Source organism: Phoca vitulina, unplaced genomic scaffold (assembly GCF_004348235.1).
Source record: "Phoca vitulina isolate PV1807 unplaced genomic scaffold, GSC_HSeal_1.0 scaffold5, whole genome shotgun sequence".
In the NCBI taxonomy this organism is placed as follows: Eukaryota; Metazoa; Chordata; class Mammalia; order Carnivora; family Phocidae; genus Phoca; species Phoca vitulina.
In genome coordinates this window covers 74584251-74607422 of record NW_022589708.1, presented here as the reverse complement: position 1 = coordinate 74607422, position 23172 = coordinate 74584251, and the positions used below count along the sequence as shown (strand labels likewise).

At 41.1% G+C, this 23172-nt stretch overlaps 1 protein-coding gene across 5 annotated transcripts in view; it reads left to right on the top strand.

Moving 5' to 3' along the window:
- Positions 1-23172, top strand: part of LOC116631775 (phospholipid-transporting ATPase IB) — a 590846-nt gene that overhangs the window by 419434 nt on the left and 148240 nt on the right. For all 5 annotated transcript variants that reach the window (XM_032403315.1, XM_032403320.1, XM_032403319.1 and 2 more), the window contains exons 29-32: positions 5633-5755; positions 7839-7917; positions 22181-22242; positions 22672-22728. In XM_032403315.1, coding sequence (XP_032259206.1) covers positions 5633-5755; positions 7839-7917; positions 22181-22242; positions 22672-22728 — 321 coding nt within the window. The remainder of the gene's footprint in view (positions 1-5632; positions 5756-7838; positions 7918-22180; positions 22243-22671; positions 22729-23172) is intronic.

Sequence of the window (23172 nt, the reverse complement as noted above, 5' to 3'; positions counted from 1 at the left end):
TAACCAGGATTCGTTTGAAGATGCAGATTCCTAAGCCCCATCAGAGTTTCTCAGAGATACTGAGAAACAAAACAAAATGTTAAACACATTTTTTTTAGGAATGGTTGTGCATATGAAAGTTTAGGACCCATGATGACCTTTGATCCCTAGAGTTGGGAATGTGTGGTGTGCTCTTTGTGTCCCCCAGACTATAGAAAAGAGAATATTGCAGGAGAGAAGTGAATTTCCAGGTGAAATGGCCCATGTCACTACAGGTCCACAGTACAGGTGTTAGAGTGGGTCACCAACCAGTGGTGGCAGAGTTGGGACAGTCAAGGATCTGTGAAGTGGTCTCAGAAAGGTGTTGGCCTCCAGAAGTCAGTCATGCTGGAAGGGCCAAACCTTTTGAGAACATGGACGTCTGTCCCTGTAGAAATTATTTTGGTAAATTTTGTTTGAAATAAATTGAAACTCACAGAAATATTGCAAAAAGTGTACGAAGAACTCCTGTATTAGATTCCTGAGTTATTAGCATTTTGTCCTCATTTGCATTGTCTGCACACGTGCATGTGTGTGCACACCCCCCACGGGCACTCGTGGTACACACACACCAACACACTCATTTCTGAACCACTTGAAAATAACTGAAGACATCAGGCCCCCTTACTTTGGTGCACAGATGCTAAGACCACAGACTTATAGAACCGCAGTATAATGATTGAAGTCTAAAATTAAGCATGAATACAATACTATTATCTGATCCATATTAGTCCATATTCCAGTTTTGCCATTGCTGTTCCAATAATGCCTATTTAGTAGGTTTTTCCCACTCCAGCCGCACTGCACAGAGTACAGTATGGTATAAGAGGCAGTTTGGGATATCTGAGATGTTCACTAGTGACCCCTCTTCTGGGCTGGATTTCCTCTTACCATTTTCTCCAAACAGCATTTCTGTCTTGCTTGTCTTGCTTTTTCTTCTTCTGTATTTACTCTTTATATTTATATTTGATTCCCCAGGCCAGCTAAAGTAGCGAGTCATCATTTCTCGTAGCAGATTAAATAGCATTAAAACTGACTTGAAACTCTTAAATCCCTCAGAATAATGAATGAGTGTCATCCCATTGGATTCTCATTATATCCATAATCAAATTTCTCCATCATTTTATTTTATGGTTACTAGAACCACCATGATCAGATGGATTTCAGTTAGATTTCATCCTCATTTTATTAAGGTATAACTCTTAATGTGTTTTAAACTGTTTCAAAAATTTATCCCTTTTAATCTTATCAAGTCAGAATAATTTGAAGAAAATGTGAGCCAGCCTCACTTGTAAACAGTATTATAAAAATTCTAAATAAAATAGCAGCAAATAGAGTTCAACAATGTATCAAAAGAGTAAAATATTTGACCAAGTAGGGCTTATTTCAGGAATATAGGATGTTCACACTTTTTAAATATTTCTAAATATCATTATATCAATGAAAGAAAAAAGAAAAACCTGATCTCATCAGTGGTTGCTGAGAAAGTATTTGAGGCAAGTCAGCTGCCATTCCCAAAATAAGAACTGTAAGTAAAATAGGAAAGAAAGAAGCCAATTAACTATAATCTATAGACTATTTATAAAAAAACAAAACAAAAAAAAACCCAAAAAACAGTAGCATATTGCCATAAATGGCAAAATTCTTAAATGATTTCATTTTAAATAAGAAATTAGTCAGGGATGCCTGAAATCCCTATATAATTCAGCATTGTTTTTGGAATTTTCAGCACCTGCCAAGAAAATTAACTATTTCAAACACTAGAAAAAAATGATTTCTGTGCTTATACAAATATGCACACAAAAAGTGGCCTTTTAAATGTGTTCATAAATGGCTGTATATCAGAAAACCCAAAAGATACCAGTAAAGAAATACTAGAATTATAAGAGAATTTATAAGGCGACTAGATCCATAATAAATAGATAAGGACCGATAGCTTTTTTCTATCCTAGCAATCAATAGCTTTTTTTTTTATTAAAGATTTTATTTATTTATTTGAGAGAGAGAGAATGAGAGACAGAGAGCACGAGAGGGAAGAGGGTCAGAGGGAGAAGCAGACCCCCAGCTGAGCAGGGAGCCCGATGTGGGACTCGATCCCGGGAGTCCAGGATCATGACCTGAGCCGAAGGCAGTCGCTTAACCAACTGAGCCACCCAGGCGCCCATCAATAGTTTTTTTTTAACTCTAGCAATGAGCACTTAGAAATGCAAAGGTATAATAATTACTTTCATATACATTGCATAGGAATAATTTTTACAGTACCAAATAGAAAAAAAAAAATCCAAAATCTTATTGAAGTATACGAAATAGAGTTGAACAAATAGAAAGGCTTTCTTTTGTGTGAGAAGATGGTATCATAAAAAAAAACTTCTCTAAATTGATATATAAATTTATGTATTCCAAATAGAATCCCAGTGATTGTTTGGTGGGGGGGGAGGGAGTTGCATGAAATGATATTGAAGTATAAATGGAATTAACACATACCTGAGAATAAAGATGTAAAGTACAAAAAAGAACAATTGTAAGAGTCAACTTCTCTCTACTAAACACCAATCTATACTACAAACCTGTTGTAACCAAGTCAATGTGATGCTGACATGAAACTGGACTAATAAGTTAGGGAATCCAGAAGTAAATTCCAGTTTTGGATTCCAGATCTGTAGTATGTAAGAATTTAATAAATGTCAAAGGTGCTATTTTAGGTTAATGGGAAATGTTTGGATTAATTGTGTTCTAACAACTGGCTCTTTATTTGGAAAAAAATAAAATTAGACTTCTATCTTATACCACATAGATAAATAAATTCAGATATGTTAAGGCTTACATGTGAAAAATGGAAACTGTAAGCTTCCTGCAAGAAACTCCTGAAAACTTTCATAACCATAATTGGACTCTCAAAGCTATTCTTGACCATATAAAAATTAAATGCTTTTATACGGCAGGAGAAACCATAAAGAAAGTCAGGAGACAGAGTGCTTTTGGATGAAACTTTATAATATAAAGAAAGAATGGATATCTGTTATACTCCAAGAACCTTTAGAAAAGTGGATAAACCACGAATAGAAAACAGACAAAGGACCTGACTAGACCATTCACAAAATTGCAAGTCCAAATGTCCAACAAATAAAAACATACTCAAATGCACCAATTGTCAGGGAAATGTAAATTTTTTAAAGATTTATTTATTTATTTTAGAGGGGGGGAGAGAGAGGACAAGCAAGTGCAGGGGGTGGGGAGGCAGAGGGAGAGAGAAATAGAGAAACTCTAAGCAAACTCCGCGCTGAGCACAGAGCCTGACTCGGGGCTCAATCCCAGGACCCTGAGATCACAAACTGAACTAAAACCAAGAGTTGGACGATCAACCAACTGCACCACCCAGGTGCCCCAGAAATGTAAATTTTTTAAAGTAAGAGTTAGTATCTCCAAATTTTTAGTCTGGAGAATATTAAATATAACACCCATTGCTGATAGGGAAACAGGGACAAGATTACTGTTGTCCTTTGTGAAGGGAAAGGTAAACCTCTTGTGAAAGCAACCAAGCAGCATCTTATAAAATTTACAATAAATGTATCTTTTTACCCCACCACCCTGTTTCTGAGAAACTTTCCCATAGAAATAAAAGATAAAGTATATATATTATAATATATTGTAGATGTTTTTTATATAATGTTTGTGGAACAAAGAAGTGGAAAGAAATGAATGCCTATCTGTAGGTGAATAGCTTAAAAAATACGGTGCATTCATACTATGAATTACTATGTAGGCATGAGAAAGATTGCATTAGTGTCAAGCCCAGGGGACTTAAAGGGCATCCCATAGTGCATTGTTTTGTGAGAGAAATATGATGAAGAAAAATGTGTAATAATGTCTGGTTTCTGTAACAACAAAGAATGATCCCCAAACAGTATATGTATGTGTACGTGGTATGTTATAAGCAGGGTGAAAATATGGTAGGCCCTACCGGGTAGTTGGCTATTGGTGAAGGGTAGTACGCTTTGAAGTGGGTAGAAAGTCAAGTAAAAAAGAAAAAAAAAAAACAAAACAAGATGGCAGTATCAAGTGTGCATGATAGCACATTTAAGCAAAACCACAAGGGTGAGTTGATGTACTAAGAGTGTGCAAAGCTTCTGAGATGTCTGTTAGGAGCACCTCCCTTAAACAGACAACTTGTATTCCTGTGAAAGAGACGAGTACGACCACTCTTGCCTTTTATCCTTGAAATCTGGAGAACACTGACATCCCAGGGCTGTTTTCCTTTCTGCTCCAGGGTGAAAGAGGAGCCTGCAAGTTTTATTGGCCTTCCTCCACCATATCTCTGATTGCTTTATCCTAAGAGATTTAGAAAAGGCTTATTTATCTGGACTCAGGCTCCCAGTAACTGGTGTACACAGTGTTCTCAGAGGCACACGTCCAGTTCCCACGGGCTTGAGGGCTTGCTGGGTCTGCGGGTATGGATTTGCTCGATGCTGATGCTTCGCAGCGAGTGACCCAGTCTGTGAGCCATTCCCAGAACCAAGTAAGAGAATGGCCTGCAGGACTGCTGTGCCCTCTGGGCTGGAATGACGTCTTTATTCCAAACCTCTTCTTCAGGATCTGGCTTTCTTTTTCCAAAACACAAATATGAGTGTGTCCGCCTCCTGTAGATTACAGGTAAAGTTAAAAGTCTCAGAAGGCACCTTCTGCCCAAGAAACTCATTGTCATGGGAGCTTGCGGTCTCCTTCCCAGCCCTGTCTTGTGTCCTGTCCTCAGCCAGCCAGCACCCTGGATGTCTTAGAAGTCCAACCCCCACCCCCAAACGTACCACATGTGTTCAGACCTGAAGCTTTATGAGGGGTGCCTGTTTCAGGGGAGTCCTTCCTTCTGTGCCCCTCTCCCCGACACCCCTTTTCCTCCTGCCAAATCCCCTAGGTCCAGTACCTTACAGGTCAGGCACTCTGGTCTCAGAGTCCTTTCTTGACTCTCCCTTCTCCTTCTCCATCCTCTCCTCCATGAGTTTTGCAGAGTGCTGTGTTTTCTGTGTTTATTTATACGCCTGCTGCTGGCTGCCCGTCTCCACCTCTGCAGTAGACAGAGTTCCTGGAGGTCAGGGACCTGCTTCTTTTCCTTCTTCTTCTGTCTTTAAATCTCCGTACCTATTCCTGGTGCTTATCACAGTGTCTGGCCCATAATTCATTCCCAATAAATGTCTGTCAGATGAATAAATGGATGAAGCACATCGTGCTTCCTGAAACCTGAGTATAAGATCAGGATGGGAAATTGTAAAGTTGTGCCTCAGCCGATGCTCACGGGAAGCATGACACTTCACAAAGCCACCTAAATCACCGCTCATTTGGCAAAGGAAGGTAGTTGTTAATTTAACATGATTTCTTAGCTAATCAGATATTTATGGTGTTGTTTTTAATGTCCAGTGGATTCATTTTATGCTGATTAAGTAACAATTAAAAACGGTCTTTCATGCACTTTCTTTGTTTGGAGGGTGTCTGGGGAGTTGTGAATCATTGAATCTCAGGTTTGGACTTGACTTAAAATTAAGTCATCATTCCATAGAACGGAAACACCTAAGCCAGGTGAATTGGAATGTCCTCCTTTAATGGCTCATTGTTCTCCATACAGATTTTCACCGCACTACCACCCTTCACTCTGGGAATCTTCGAGAGGTCTTGCACCCAGGAGAGCATGCTCAGGTTCCCACAGCTCTACAAAATCACCCAGAATGCGGAAGGCTTCAACACAAAGGTACACAGTGTTATTGCAGAATTGTCACCTCAGAAGGGCATAAGCACTGCTGTATGTCTTCCAGCTCTAGTTATCTGCCTGTGAGAGAGCTAATGCATTAGAGAGAACATTCGAGAAGAGGTGAGACCCCCGCCCTCTGCCAGTGTAGCAAGCCAGTGAATTCAAGATGCCAGCTCGGAAAGGAAGCTTCCATGCTGCAAGTTCAGTTCCTGTTTGTTGACTCCTTTCCTCTTGTCCACGTGTGGCCAGCAGCACCCATGGCCCCGGGGCCTTTAGGATCAGCTACAGAGGCTCCCCTTACCCTTCATAAAGCCCTGCATTGAGGTGGGCTGGGAGCTTGCCTAACAGAGCCTTCTTGCCACTGTGGCTTGGTTTTTCCTTTAAAAGAAAATGTTTCTTTAGCTAGTGAGAAAAATTGGCCAGATGTCAAGACAGGAATCAAGTCAGTCATAGGTATCTTTTTTTTCAGACTGGAGAATCAGAAGAGAGAAAGCCCCTAGACATGAAAGATATAAATAATCCTGCGAAGGGCCAAGCAGAAGCTGGGTTAGGTGTTGCCAGGATTCTGCAGTCAGGATGGGCACAGGGGACATCATGGGGTCTGCCAGTCATAGCTAACTGGCAGAGTGGTTGAGGGCCACCAGCCGGGAGGGAAGACATGTGCCTGGCTTGGAGCAGGTCACCTGTATTACCATGTTTCTGTCTTAGATGTTTGTGCAGGAGGGGAGATTAGGAAGTTGAAACAGAGGTTCATTGAAACCTTTCAACAGAGGTCAGTGAAATTACTGGGCACCGGTTGTGTGCGTGATTTGCTTGGGTGGCCCCCGGGACCTCGGTAAGGATGCCAAGGGGAGTCCTCTGTAAGAGAACAATCTCTGAAGCTTTTGTTTTGAGCCAGGTATTACTGATAGTCTTCTTTCAGAGCTGCCTTATTTTGAGGAAAGCATAACAGGCACATCCAAGCCTGGAAAAAATAAAATGGATCCTATTGGTCCTAGTGTCTTCCATACACAGGAAGACTCAGATGAATAATTGTATCAGTCCCTATTTACTATGATTTTATCAATGGGAAGCAGGGCCTGTTGGTTCTGCATTCTTTTTATAAATCTGTTTTTTATAGAGCTTGAGCTCAAAGGCCCTGTAAGATGGGAAGTAAGTTGGGAATGGAGCCACTTAAGAGGTAGTAGAGCTGAGAATGCTCTGAGACTTATTTGCAGACACCTTGGAGTTTTTGTTTGTTTGTTTGTTTGTTTGTTTTTTGAAGGCACAGGTGAAGAGGTTAGGGAGAAGGAAGAAAAAAATGAACATTTAAAAATGGGAAAATCCCATTGTCTTACAATTTTTTTCATTTTTCTGTTTCCCCACCACTATTTAGGATCAAACTATATGACAATCCCCAGAACAATCTAGATTTTTAAAATAAATTCAAGCTGGCTTTAGTATAATAGTTCTGTCATCTCAGTAGTTAAAAAGATCATTGAAATGCATTTGTGAAACCTTAATTTAGAAGAAACTAAACTTTGTGTTCTTTTGTTTGACTTTTGAAGTGTTAAAGAGAATTTTTAAATGTGCATGATATTAACCAAACTCCTAGAAATTAACAAGTTGCTCGGGAGGGATTTTAAAAAGCAAAACAAAAGAGCGAGAGCGCTGTGTAGGAATCTATATTCAAAGTGTTTTTAATGCTTTCAAAAAGTCCACAGTTCCTGTCTCTTGTTAACAGTTTTGACCTAATACCTTTCTCTTTCTAGATGATTGTAAAAGTCTGTTGTCTTTTTATGATCCTAAAAAAAAAAAAAAGGATTATAATTCATTTTTTGGATATGGACAGATTGTATATTGGCCCATGTATATGTGCATATATATTTAGGTCTTTGCAGCAAGGTAATATTATCTGGAGACAGTCCAGTCATTTGTATGTAAAAATGAGGAAATCGGTATTTTTTTAACTTCAAGAATAATACACTACTTCTGGAGCGACGCAGCCCACTGCCAGTATCCTTCACAATGAGGCGTTTGTTGAGTTGCACAGAGGTCAAGAGTTGTGGGCAGCTCCTGACTCCCTTGGTTTGTTTTCCCTTAGGTTTTCTGGGGTCACTGCATCAACGCCTTGGTCCACTCCCTCATCCTCTTCTGGTTTCCCATGAAAGCGCTGGAGCATGGTAACGGCTTCGTGATTTCAACTGTCAGCAAGTAGCTCTGCAGTCCCTCTGGTGCCAGTTGTTCACAATTTGTTTTTCCCAGTTCTGCAGACCGAGAGATCACAAGAACACATTTTAGAAGAAAAACATACCTAAAATCTAATGAGAGCTCGGGCTCAGTTTATAGCTTGTAGGTTTCATCCATTCTGGCTCTGAGAGCCCATTTTCTTTCCAGTTGCCTGGAGAGTTTAAATGCTAGAAATTCTAAACTGTATTTTTAATAACTGTTTGAGTCGAGGATCTTGAAGCAAAGCACTGTACTGTAACGAAACATCGATGCCTCTCGTCTACGAGTTTGACATTTTCTGTTAATTTCTTGGGCTTTCATTTTCCAACCTCACATACCTCTATGCAGAAGCACTCAAATCTTGTGAGAGTCTAACCTTACACCTAGTTTCTTGAAAAAGTCTCCTTTCCTTGACATACACTTTTCAAGCAACCTTTTAAATTTTGAGGCCTGATTCTCTCCGCTGGTTTTAGTCTTTCCTCCAGCTGGAAGAGGACGTGTGAGAAACATGGCTGCCCGTATTTGCTCACACTCCTGAATACACCCAAAAGGTTGCCTTCTAAAGAGACGCATCTTTTCGTCTCAGAAAAGGGAAATGGATCATGAGAATGCTACCCTTTCATCCCTCTCAAATAGTAATAATCCCCTTGGGAAAAATTACTCCAAATGTTGACTAGACAAGGCCTTTTATTGTTCAGAGAACCAGAGAATATAAAGCTTCCAAGCCTCTTTGTTTCTGTGTCAATCTGTTTTGTGCTTCAAACAGAAATGATTCATCCTCACTGATATTCTTTAACCTATTAAATACCGACAGAGAAAATGCATGCACAGCCAATTTATTACACCCTATGACCTGTTCTTTGAGTTTCATCCGACTTCCTTTTCCTTCAAGGGTCCCTAAGTCTCTAGATCAAGAAATAAAATGTTCTGCTTCTAACCGCGCCCCCCCCCCCCCCCGCCACAACATGGGCCATTCTAGCAAAATCATGTCCTTTGAACTCTAAAGCTTTCCTGTGATTCATCTTTGCTCAATGTGGATTTTTATGTATTTCGAGTGAGTAGGGGCTACAAATAGAAGAGTGTTGAATGTGGTTTGTTTTAGAAGCTCCGCCAGTTTGGTGATATAAGCCGCCATCACTGTAGTAGGATGGACTGGGGATGGGAAGCAATTTGTCTGATGAGCTTAAGAACAATTTGGACATCTGTCCTCTTATCCCTGAGCCCATACTTAGGAAGACACAGGGACCAGCATGGACTGGACCACAAGTACCATTGCCAGGCCCCTTACCCTTCTTATCTAGACATTGCACTCTGGTCCTAACTCCAAAGTACTTGCCTTTGGACTCTCAGAAGATTTATAAGATGGTCATTGAATTGCTACTAATGTGGTCCATTCTGCAGTAGAGGAAATGGTTTTCCAATCCTGGAGTTAGGATTATGCGCTTTGAAATTGCAGCTTGCTGTTTATGGTGGAATTGCTATAGTCTCCCTAGATGCCACTATGTAAATCTGTTCATTCACCTGAAATATCCTGTGTTTAAAAGCAGAAAGACTCCCAAAAGTTACTGATTTACCTGAGAGATAACACCAAGTGAATTTCAAGTCCATTTCTGCCACCGTTATCCATGTCCCTCAAATTTGGCAATTTGCCTAGTAGCCAGCCCATAGGATGAGTTTTTCCAGTTTGTATTATCATCACTATCATCATCAATGCCATTACTTCATTGTATGTATTAAGCCTTTGGCATAGAGGTTTTCTTTTAATTATGCTGTAAACATTAACCTATTGAGTAAAAATGTGTAAGATGAAATAAATTGCAAATATTAATTATATTTGGCAGAGAATTATAGAAGGCCATTGGTGTGCTTGTTCATTAGTTGGCTTCCTCCAGCAAATGAATATTTTAGAATTAATTTCTAAATTCTCACTATTAATGCATAGCAAAGATGATTGCATCATTGCTCATTAACCTTATTCATGTAATATTTATGTCTAAGGGACTGTGGATTCTAAGGGTGAAAAGTGAATGAATCAATGTGGGTCTTACCGTCAAAGAGTTTGTGGTCTGGTAGGGAAACTAGATTCCTGCGTGGAAACTTCTAGTACAAAGTAGAAAATAATTGCCTCAAGTAAAATACAGATAATGTGCTGTGGGATTTCAGAGGGCTGAGAGAAAACTGCTTTTCATCTGGGATTATTAATAACTTAATAGAAGAGGTAATATCCAGGCTTAGCCTGGAAGTCCAAGTAGGATCAAGATGTGTAAGAATGGAAGGAAGAGCCAAACAAAGTGGGGAATATCAGGGCAGATGTGGAAAGCTGCGAGGAGTTGATCCCTGCAAGGGTGGAAGACAGGAAGAGGTTTGAGAAGATGGGTGAAAGCTGGACAGCAGAGGGTTTTGAATGTGAGGTTAAGAGGTCAGGACTTAAGATGTTAGGTGAAGAGTTAGGTGAAGACAACAGTAGAGGGAGAGGGAGAAGCAGGCTCCCCGCCAAATAGGGAGCCCGATGTGGGGCTTGATCCCAGGACCTGAGATCATGACCTGAGCGGAAGGCAGATGCTTAACCATCGGAGCCACCCAGGTGCCCCCAGCCTAGATTTTAGATCAAGGAGACTACCACGATCAGAGGCATTTGGGGGAATGAATGTATCATGTCTGATAAGGTGAATGGTAGAAGGAGAACTAGAGGCAAGAACACTAGTTGTGTCTCCGGGTATTGCAGGGAGCGTGTAAGGAGAGTTACACCCAGGAAATGGGAATGTGCTTGAAGAGGAGGGAGCATGTTTTTAGAACCTCTTGATTTAGCAGAATCACAGCGTATCTGCGATGTGCCAGACCCTGAGAGTGCACACATCAAAATTCTGCCTCTCCCCCCACCCCCCGGCAGCTTCTGGAAGGTCAGAGCTGATGATCAGGAGGTGTGTCTATCACTGCTTCATGGCCAGTGTGCCCTGTGCTGCGGGGACACAGCCCAGTCCAGTGGATCAAGGAAGAGGCTTCTCCAAGGAAGTGACATTTATGTTCTTGAAAGATGAGGAGGGGCTGATCAAGTGGGGCAGGACAGGTGTGAGGAAAGTTGGGGAGAGAGAGCATTCCTGGACCAACCAGGCAAGCACACAAACCTGAAGACACCATGGGCAGTATTTCCCAAAGTGGGACTGGGGGGTACCTGGATTCCAGGCTTGGTAGGGCACCCTGATGAGCATTTCAGGATGCTGGACAGCAAATGTTGGTAACCTTCCCTCCTTCTTTCCCCATCCTTGTGCAACTATAATAGATCAAAACATGTCTTCACATATTCCCAACACCCCCTCTGGGTCAGCAACGGCACCCGCAGTCGGGAGTGGCTGGAAAGGAGGGTGGGAGGTTAGGGTTAGGTGAGGGTCATATCAGGAAAACCCAGGTGCGGACTTTTCTCAGTGAGAGGTTGGAGGTAGGAAGACTGCTGTGTAGAAAAACACAATGTTTGGCAAGAGCATGAATTTTTTTGGGGGGGGGTGGGAGGGAGAAAGAAAGTCAGTGGTGGAAATCAAGAAAGATTGCAAGTTTGAGAAGACAGGGATATGGCAGCTGATTGGATTACTTGTTTATATGTGCTGATTTACTGTCTTAACTATAGATGAGTTCCTGCTACACTTTGACTTACCATTTAGAATGATGTATCACCCCACCCCCAAAGAAATGCAGGAACATGGCACTGATTTGAGAGGAACTGAGACACTTTCAAGGCCTGGGGGACCCTGATCTAACAGAGGAGTATCTCTGTCCACTCCCAAGTCCCACCTGAAGGTGTCCTCCAGACTCTGCCCCACACCCAGGGCCCTAAAGGAGTTTTGCCTAATGGGCTAAGGTTCCTAGAGTCCTTCATTTCATTGTTCCACACTTTGTGGATTATGTCACAAAGATGGTGAATTTTACCAGGGGCTTCTCTCTCCACTATCTGTGAAGAGAGGCTTAGAGGCTTACATACCAGTGTTGTTCACTTTGGGCGCATAATTGTCGGGAAGAAATATTTTTGAGAAGGTGTGAGCCCGTCATTCATTCCTTAGAAAGGTTCCAAGAATTTTGCTTTGCTTATTTTTGCGTGGTTTTGGATAGACCTTTCAAAGCACTCCTTTGCTGATGGAGTTTGTGATGATTCATTTCAAGTTTCAAAATAAATTTTTCCACTCAAGCAATTCAGCAAATCAGATTTCTTCCAACCATCACAACATTACGCTCAGTCCCGTAGCCTGTCTGCAGCTCCCACCCTCTGATCTGAAAGTGAGTCTAGGTTAAAACCAGAGATGTCACCTTTGCAGGGACCGAAATTCATCAAGACCCTTGGTGTCAGGCCGCTCAGGTTTTCCATTGGTGGAATCAAGTCTGCATATTTGAGTAATCCTCCTTGAAGTGGAATGTGGTTATTGGCAAAGGAAAGTAGAATCAGTTTTGACTTAAAAAAAGGAAATTTTCAGATTTTTCTTGATGAAATTTAAGAGGGGGTTGAGGAGAAAGAGAATATACTTAACAGCAGAGAAAAATTCCTCAAAACATTTGTTTCTGGATTCTTCACAGTCCACACCCTGGAAATCATTCCCACCCCTTTTCAGAAGGAAAATTACCATATGGATACTTATTCTATTGGCACTAATTAAGCAGCAAGGTCTTTTGAGGTTTCTGGAAAAGGCTGTTTTATACTTTTTAATAAATGTGCTGCTAGAAGATCAGTTTTATAAACTGTGCACATGTATAAGATGAAACGTAGCCTGCTTGTCTCTGCTTTTGGCATTATTGGGTCATCTGAGCTTGAACTACTTCTGATCTGTACCTGGTACTGAAAATTTAGCTATTTTATATCATGTAAATCCTAATGACTTGCCTTGCTTCACATTCAGCTAAGTTTGGGCAAGACTGCCATTGTTCTCTGAGACTGCAACTTCTTAAACTCAGTTATTTATTCATTGAAAAGGAAAAGCTAAACGAGTCTGTTCTCTGTGCCGGGCCACCATCGGCTTCTGAGCATCCTGTAGGGAGCCCATATTGCGTGAGTGACTACGGCCCGAGCCTACTGACGGCTGTAGCGCCTGGGCCTGCCAGGAGAATGCGCAATTGCAGCCGCAGAGTTTCCCAACAAAATGCTGTATTTTCAAGTAAGCCAACATTTCATTCCCCTTTACAAGTCACTACCCTACTGCGCCCAGATTTGAAAAGATCTGAAATCCATGGAAACAATCTAGGGATGAACATTAAAAGGTAAATGGGACAGAAAGGGGGGTGATTACTCCATGTGGCCTCCGCCATCTGGAACCCCTGCTGAGAAGACAGAGGGTAGTGCAGGATCTTCCCAAGACCCCGAAGCATGTAGGTGAAGTGAACGGGGCTTGTTCACTAAAAACTAAAAAGATGGAATACTTTGGAAGTTTTTGAGATTTTTGTACAAATGAAACTACAGCTTATAAATCTAAATACCTCATTACTAACCCCATTGTAGTATACTTAAAATAAACGCAAGTTTCCAAATTCAGAACATTTTTTGTTTTATTTGGGCTTGTTTTAAACACAATGACCTCTTGGGGCGCCTGGGTGGCTCAGTCATTAAGCGTCTGCCTTCGGCTCAGTTCATGGTCCCAGGGTCCTGGGCTGGAGCCCCTCATCAGGCTCCTTGCTAAGCGGGAAGCCGGCTTCTCCCTCTCCCACTCCCCCGCTTGTGTTCCTTCTCTCTCTGTGTCTCTCTCTGTCAAATAAATAAAAAAAAAAAAATAAAAAAATAAATAAATCAATAAACACAATGACCTCTTGAGAGAAAGCTCGGACATTGTGTTCTGCCTGACAAATCCGTAGCGCGGGTGTTTGGAAACAGAATTGGGTTGGAGGCCCATTGTTTTCATTCAGTTAAATATCTCTTAGGTTTCAGTGTCTCTTTTAATAAGCCCTGTGTTACCCATCTTTGAAACAGTCGGGTTTGGTGTAATGCTCTAAGAGGCGTGAGCCAGAGTTCCCCGATTTCACTAACCCTTATAACTTTATCAGGAAGTTGAATTGAGGTGCATTAGCCGGGGGGGACTAAACTGTAACAAACAACCCCCAAATCTTGGAATGTATCCCAATAAAAGCTTATTTCTTAATCATGTCACTGTCAATTGGAAGAGTGCATTGAGCATATTTTCTTATGTTCCATATTTTTTTACCCACATTTTTGATGCTCTGATAATTGGGGCCTTGATCCTGGAGAGACTGCCCCTCCCAGGGCTACTTCATTCCTAGAGAGAGCGAAGGACTCCCCTGCAAGAATGTCTCTGATACTTATATCAGCCAGTCCGGAGGCCACAACCCCAACCATCTCCTCTATGAATTGTCACGCACCAACGTAATATTCCCCCTGCCCTAAATTACCCTGGGGCCAGATACCAGACAACTAGAGATCACTCCTATAATCCAGAGCCTGCTGAAATTATTCACACCATCCAATCCTAAACTTATACAGCATACCTACCCTGCTTTGTCCATTCCATCCCCTGAAAACCCCAGTAAAGGCTCTGGACCATGTTCTCCTTTTTCCTCTTCTGCCTCCTTACTGACCCCAGTGCTTTCCCTTGTGGCCTTGCATGGCACCCATGCCTCCTGTTTCTAGGGATCTCTACATATAAAGTTCGTCCTTCACGACAATCATTTCCATGTCTGTGTATCTTACCATACCTCGTTAAAATGAATTCTGGGTCCATTTCAATACAGTGGGGCTCCATTTCATGCATGACCCCTGAGTGCACTCTCAGCCTTCACATTAGTAGGGGACAGAACCAGGAGAAGGCGTGGTTGCTCTTGACCATCTCTGGGAAACGATCCATCACTTCTGCTCATGTCTGATTGGCAAGGACTGGTCACAGGGCCCCACCTGGGTACAAGGAGCTAGGGAACGTTACTTAGCTATGCACCCAAGAACAAGAGATGAGTCTATGGCTACACAGGTGGCTGTGGGACATTGGCCATCAAGTTCACTTTTCATCATTGTTACCACCCTTTTTTAAAACTACCTTTTTAAAATCCATTTTTAGTAAACAAAAGTGGGGAAAAAAAAGAAACAGATTGAAATTTGAGTTTTGTATCCTTCACTTTATCCATCAATAATGGCAGTAGAGAGGAGAAAATCCAGCAAAAAAGGCTTATATAACCAGGAACTTAACCCAGCACTGGTTATGAATGTAATTATAATCACTAACACTTGTATAAACTCTACCTCCTATAAACTCTTTCCAATATTTTATACCACTCTTTACAGAGAAAGGAAAAAATAAATTTTCTCTTGGTGAATACATAGCATTGGAAGCAGAAAGAATAGTTTCAGTTATAGTCCAGGCAGTCCAGGCGTTTGAGCAGGGTGGGTTGTAAAAGTTTGTTTGTAAATGAGTTACTTGGAACTTAGAATACCTCTTCACTCCTGATATTAATCCAGTAGTACCTGGTTGGCATAGTACCTCCTTCAAACGTCTGCAGTCTTGAGAGGCTAGGAGTGTAAGATGGGGAAGAGACACCCTGTGCATATTCTGGAATAAGGGCTGCTCTCAACCAGAGCTGCTGAGAGCTCTGAAGCCAAAGGGTGGGAACGGGAAAGCAGGAGAAACTTGGCATCTGCTCTGCAGCCAGAATTCTTGGCAGGTGCCTGGATGTCAAGGGAACGGTGCCCCTCCACCTCAGTTCTCCCTCCTGAGTCATATGTGAGTGAGGTGCCTGTGATTTGTAATTCAGGTGTTCTGTGGATTCTTACTTCATTAAAAATGCACATATAAATTCATCCCATCTGTTTTCTTGATTATTAAATCCTGTCTTCTCTGACCGTACAGGACCATGCTATAACTTTGTCTTCAGATTTTGCTTTTTGTCAGAGCCTTTTCTGGATGCATTCTTGTGGTTTAGTTGGGTAATGATGTAATGCTTTTAATGAGCATTTAATTGAAATGGCATCTTTATAAAATGTCACCAGCCTAACCCTTTGGAATATTCTGAAGTAAGTTCCTTGATCATTCTGTCTGCTTAGAAAATGAGACATACTTTCCTTACAAATCGTGGGTTTTCCCACAAATATTTTCAGAGAGGTTTTTGCATGCAACCATTTCGGGCTGTCACTACTAATGTGGAGGGTCCATGTGGTTTTGTCCCAGTTGGTCACAATAGTCTGTTTGAGTGACTATTTCTAAACCACATTTGGCTAATCCTACTTTATGTTGGCCCCTGGATCCAAGCAGATTTTGCAAACAATAGAAGTCTGGAAGAACAGTGGCACCCACTGCTGTGGGCCAGTGGATCCTAAAGCCCCAGCATGATATTGGCCTCTAAGAGAATGAGCGGACTACCCGGGAGAGTGTCCCCAACTCTGTCACTTTGTTTAACACTTTTGATGTACGTAGGAAACACCATCCTTATATTGGGTTTTACATCACATGGAGCCACAGTATTATTCTAAATGTGACTCTGTCTTATTGAAGTAGTTGGGGAATTTTTCCTACTCTTAAAGTTCTTCACTCTATGGAAATCTTCCTATGGACTTTTGGGAGAGGCAGTGCCCTCCTCTCTCATTTCATCTCTCATCTGGGTGAATTTGATCCTTGATTTGCAAAAGGCCGACCGGTCCCAGTTGGGGTAAACAGCAGCTGTTTGGTGCAATAGGCAGCTTAATCCTCCTGACCTCTCTCCTTCTGCTCAGTCAAGCCTTTGTGTGCTAATGATGGGCTTCTGTTAGGAAGTGCTCAGCGTCCTGCTGGTTAAGATAGGACAACAAAGGTTTGATGAGATCACATCTCTCCACATGCCCTTTTGATGGATCTCTCTTATGAGGGACCTCTTGAGAGCCTTGCACGGTTTGGTCCCCACCCACACACCACCAGGGTCCCACAGCTCAACCCTCGACCCAGCGGGGGAGGGGCGCTCCCGTCCATACCTCTGTGCAGGCTGATTTCCTTTTTGCCTGAATTGTCCCTTCCCTTCTCACTGCCCCCTTCCACCCAAATAGCCATCTCTACCGCCCCTTGCTGCTTTGTGTGAAGTAATGTTCTCACTCTCATTTGTACAGATGGTGGTTAAATAATGTTGTGAAGGCTGGCTTGCGGAACTCGAACCACTCACCTGGGTTTGGGGGTTACTTTTTCCCTTTCAAAAAAAAAAAAAAAATCACTTGTGATTTTAAATATCTGACTAAAATAAAAACAGCTAAACTACAGGAAAGATGTTTTCCTGAGTGGATCGCCGGAATCATAACAGTGCTATTAAGTTTAAGTAAAGTGGGAAGAAAGAATTTGTCAGCAGCGTGCTTCAGGAATACACTGGACAGTCTAAATGGGCTTTTCCACACTTGAATTATCAGCAAGCTGTAGCGTATTGCTGCATTCATTCACAAATGATTTCTTAGGACTTCTGATCTTTCCTTCAGTAGTATGTTATTGGCAGGATTTAACAAAGATGAGGCTCACAGGTATTTGCTTCTAAAGCAGTTGAAATATAACCGTAAGAGAACAATCCATTCTGTGGGAATTTCCCCAACGGGGTGTACAGAGTGATGACTTGTGACTTGTCTAAAGGATGCTATCTTTTTGAGACTTTTGGCGTGTCCCAGAATCTCAAGTTGGTTTAGGAGTTTCTCCTTCAAGGAATAAATTCTTTCCAGATGGTATGAGTTTGTAGTGGGGCAGGAGATACTCTTTCCTCAGCAGAAAACTAAGATGCAGTGCTGAGTTATCCTTCCAAAACGATGAACAGAAATAAAAGGTTTATCCTGTCTTCTCTAAAAGTTATTTTAAGCATGTTCAGGTTACCTCAAGTGTAAACATTGTATTTAATGCCAGTGAGCATTTTACTCTTTTGATAAGGTAGAAATTAATGCATTATAAGATTTTAGAAGCTACGGTTGGAAAATGTCTTTTAGTCTTCCCTATTTTATTTTCTCTCCATACCAAGTTGTCCACAGAGCGTTCAGTAGTCTTAAGGGTCTTCATAGAGGTCCTGGCCTCATAAGTGAGTTCTCAATCCCACAGGTAAGCCCGGAGTTTGCCCCCTTCTAAAGGCCATCTGGCGTTGTGAGTTGCATCACTTTGTACTAAAGGCTCCTGTCGATCGATCGTGGGACAACTGGGGGTCACTGCGTTCTTTCCTAGTCTGACGGGAGTGAAGAGGGTTCCCTTCTTACAGTAGACACTCTCACGTCAGTATATTCTGTGTGCTTCTGTATATTCCAGTTCCTCTTTTGTCTTACTTCCAATGCTGTGGTTCTCAGACGGGGCAGTTTGACCCCCAGGACACATTTGGCGACGTCTGGAGAAAGTTTTCATTGTCGCAGCTAGTGAGTGGGGACTCCTGGCATCCGCCAGGTGGAGGCAGGGGTGCTGCCAAACATCCGGCAATGCACAGGACAGTCACGCACAGCAAAGGATTATCTGGAAAAATGTCAGCAGTGCCAAGGTTGAGAAACTTGGGACTGCTGCTGTGCCCACCTAACTCAGGTTCCAGGGGGTATCTGCTGCTCCCCAGGTCTGTGCATTGCATTTACTTCCTATGTGGCCCAGAATCTCTGTCACAGGAACCTAATTACCTGTCCTCCTTAATTCTCTCCTGGAAGTTCTTTCCCATGAGGTGTTGGTATTTCAAAGGAGTACATTTTAATATATTTTTTTTTCTTCTTGGAGTTTTCTTTTTTTCTTTGGGATCCACTTTTCTAGCTCAGTAATGAAAACAAACCCTTATTTACAGTTCATTACTAAGTGCATGACCTTTCTCATGTCATTTGACTTCTCTTTGCTGCCCTACTTTTCTCATCTGGATTATGCAGATAATAATACTGTTTCATATAGTTAGAATAGCAAAGGAGTATTATGTATACTATTATTACGTATTAGTAACTCAAATAATACACTAGTATTACATCTGTTAATAAGCATACAAATATATGTAAAGTGCTCATAGAGTGAGTCATAGAATCACATGCTCTTTTTTTTTTATTTTTTTTTAAGATTTTATTTATTTATTTATTTGAGAGAGAGAGAATGAGTGAGAGAGAGCACACATGAAAGAGAGGAGGGTCAGAGGGAGAAGCAGACTCCCTGCTGAGCAGGGAGCCCGATGCAGGACTCGATCCAGGGACTCCAGGATCATGACCTGAGCTAAAGGCAGTCGCTTAACCAACTGAGCCACCCAGGCATCCCGCTCTCTCTTTTGAATGTAGAATTTCTTACGAGGCTTAGCAATTTTCTGTTTATGTCCATAAAATCTGAAACACATTTTAAGCCCTTCATATTAGACAAATGCCTTGTATAGTTCATTTCTTTTAGTACATGCATCAGCCAACATTTGAATTATTAGTACTAAAAGGAAATTCAAAAAGTTGTCAAACCATGAGTGTGAACTTTGATTTTCAGTTTGGTCTCATACCCCTTCTAACTCTTACATCTGGTCAGCATTGACTCTGGACTCCATTAGGGCTTAGTGTGGGTACTTCAGGGCACTCATGTCATTGTTCTCCTTTCAGGAACATGGGCTGAGACTAGGAAAACCCCCCTGAGCTAAATTGAACAGGAAGATCTGAAACGCTCCAGTTTCTACCATTACTGGTAGAAGCTGATGTAGCAGCGAAGAACACAGACCTTATCGTCTTAGAATTTTCTTAGAGGAACCTTAGTGATAATTCGGTCATCATCGTCTGTATCTAGTATAAAATCCCCATCTTAGAGATGTGGAATGAGACTTAGAACTGAACATTTTAAGGAACTAAATAATGGTAGAGCTGGAACAAGAGAGCAGGGCTGGAATATGGTCTTCTAATGCTCATTGCTGGGATTTTTTTTCCCCACTAACCTGACTCCTCACCACCTCATTTTCCTCTGTATGCTTTTGTTTCTCTCTTAATAGCATCATGCTTCTTTGTTACCTGTTCTTCCTATTGTGAATTTAAAATATTGACCACTCAGTACCAGGTTTTAATGTGTCACTCTTTTAATCAATATTCCTGTATTAATATGACCAGAATCAGGTAAATGATATCACTGTTTACCTAAGTACTCAGGCACAAACCTTAAATCACCCTTGATTCCTCACATTCTTTTCCACCCCACATCCAAATCCTAAATCCTAACATCTTCAAAATATGTGCCAGTTCCTACACTTCTTTCCACCTTCAGCATAGCTGCTCTGGGCTGCAATGTCCAGTAGAACTTTCTGTGACAATGGAGATGTTCTGTATCCGTGCCGTCCTATATAGTAGTCACTAGCCGCCTGTGGCCATTGAGTGTTTGAAATGTGACTAAGTGTGACTGAGGAACTGAATTTTTTTTATATCAGCTTTATCAATACATAATTTACATACCCTAAAATCCACTCATTTATTTATTTATTTATTTATTTATTTATTATTTTTTTGAGATTATTTATTTATTTATTTATTTGAGAGAGAGAGAGAGAGCACAAGAGGGGGGAGCGGGAGAGGGAGAAGCAGACTCCCTGCTGAGCAGGGAGCCCGATGTGGGACTCGATCCTGGGACTCCAGGATCATGACCTGAGCCGAAGGCAGTTGCTTAACCAACTGAGCCACCCAGGCGCCCAAATCCACTCATTTAAAGGGTACAATTCTATGGTATATATCATGTAATTGTGCAACTGTCACCTTAATCAGTGTTTGAGCATTTTCATTGCCCCCAAAAGAAACCCCATAACCATGAGCAGTTATTTCCCATTCTGGCCCCACCCCCCAAAAACTCCCACCTCCTGACAGTCGCTAGTCTACTTTCTGTCTCTGTAGATTTGCCTCTTCTGAACAGTTCAAGAAGTAGAATCCTACAATAGATGGCCTTTTGTGACTGGCTTCTTTCACTTAGCACAAGATTTTCAAGGTTCACCCATGTTAAGCATGTTTCAGTGTTTCATTCCTATTTATTGCTCAATAATGGAAGAATAGGTGTTTTGAACTTTTTCCTTCCTTTCCTTTTAATGAAATTCTGCCTAAGTTTCAAGTGTCTCCTCTAAATTTCCAGATCATTCCTTTGTAAATCGGTGGCCATCTCTCTCTGTTCTCATTGGATAATTCTTATGTTCCCCAGCAGCAGTCCCTTAGTTTAGGTGTATAGTTAATACAGCCCATAATGTCACTTTGCAGTTCTTCTTTCCTTCTATCCACAAATATACTTATCTAGAATCAGGAGAAAGGCCATGCCCTGGAGCTCGATCTATGGCCCCACAGTGACCAGATTCTGCCTATGATGCTACTTGGTCATTTTGGTGTTTTAGAAAACTAAACAGATCTTGAATATTTAATAAGAGTCAGATTCCTCAACAAACAGATGGGTAAATCAGCCAACCCAAATATGTGTGTATGGCAGCTACTGGGTTGGAAATTTGAACACAAAAATCCCTATAATACTTGGTCTGTCAGCCACAGATCTGAATTTGAGTATAAAAGGGAATAAAAGGAGATTAGCAGTGCCATCCAAAGAAACCATTCCTGATGTTGAAACAGGCTTTGACCCCTCAGGATAATAACCAGACTTTTCACAGCAGGCTAGCTGATGGAAGTTAGACAATTCTATTAGAGTTTTCAGCCTTAGTGATTGTTTTATACATTGTAATAGTCATCCATAAAAAGGAAAAAAGTGGAAAAGATAAGAAAATTAAAGCTTCAAAATTCTAGTTGTATTGTCTAGATGTCTCTCACTGGATTGCTTGCATTCCCCCAATTTATAGACTTCAGAAGTTCATGCAATTGCATATGAGAACATGAGTAGTGAATATCCCCCAAGATTCTCTGAGTTCAGTAATTATGAATTGATTTGTATTCACGTAGTTATCTTCCTTTATTGGTCCATAGTTCCAATTTGCAAAAATTAAAAATAAATAGTCAAAGAGCACTCATAAAAAGTCTAATGCTGCTATTAATAAAGATAGATTATTATGTTCTTACTCTTCCCTTTGTTTAACCCCACAAAGGGAGATTTTAATTTTTATAAAAATGTAAATTTCAATACAGATCAAGTATTTGGTTCAGTTTATTAGAAACCTGATTTTGTTTGTTTGCTTCATTTGGAGAAAATATAAGATGAAAAATATTCACAGAAAGAGGAGGCATTAGAATCACAGATGATGCAATTTTTGAAATTCCCTTACAATTTGATAAATGTTTCTAAAGTTCTGTTTTTATGTTCTGAACAAAACAGATTGCAGTGCTCTTCCCCAGAAGTTAGTAATAACTTCTTTGTTTTTCAGATACTGCACTGGCCAGTGGCCAGGCCACAGACTATTTATTTGTTGGAAATATTGTTTACACGGTAAGTTTATCTCTCTGTTTACAGAACTGTTCTTAAGTGGCGTACGTGTGGGCGCTGCCTCTGGAAGCCCTTTATATAAGGCCTTTCTTCATATGATTTGTTTTAAATCTTTCAACTCTGTAGTGTAGATTCCTTAAAGCTCAAAATGGTTGTGAAAGGCTTACCTCATTTCCTAATGGAGATTTTGCAGAGTCAAGATTTCTAGACAGGTGATTACCAGGTCACCCTGTTCTTCAAATGACAGTTTCACATCCAACTGTGAAAAAGGCAGCACCAAAGAAGGTGATTTTCCCCAAATCTCTCCAAGCTAAGAAAAGCACAAAAGTGACTCCCACCGCCTCTCGAGGGGAGACCTGGGATTTCTCCTGGAAAGTAATAATAAGTCACCGAGGATAATACATTTTCCCCAATTCCTGTTTGTTTTCACAGTATGTTGTTGTCACTGTGTGTCTGAAAGCTGGTTTGGAGACCACAGCGTGGACTAAAGTAAGTTTTCTCTGGAACTGTTTCACTATCCACTACAGATATTTTGATGGCATGGGTCTTTTTTTAAGCCTTGGGAAACCAATCAGCAGGATCTAGCTATCTTATTTAAATTTTGCATGTAAAAATTGTCATTTGATCTTTATCAGGGCAAATTTGCAAATCCAAAGTTTTCTGATGATTCATTTGCTTGGCACTTACTAACAGCTCTAAGCTATTAACAGTCCTCTCGTTTCAAATGTATATGCACACAGAAAATACAGAAGAACAAAAAGGAGAATTTCTAATTTCCATAACTTTATGAACAGGAGACAGTTACTGTTAACATTTTTCTGGATAACATTACAGACGTTGTTCCACGTGTATATTTTTAATAAGATAATGCATTATAGAGCATATAGTTTTGTGATCCTTTTTTCAGTTAAAAATAGATCATGAACATTTTCC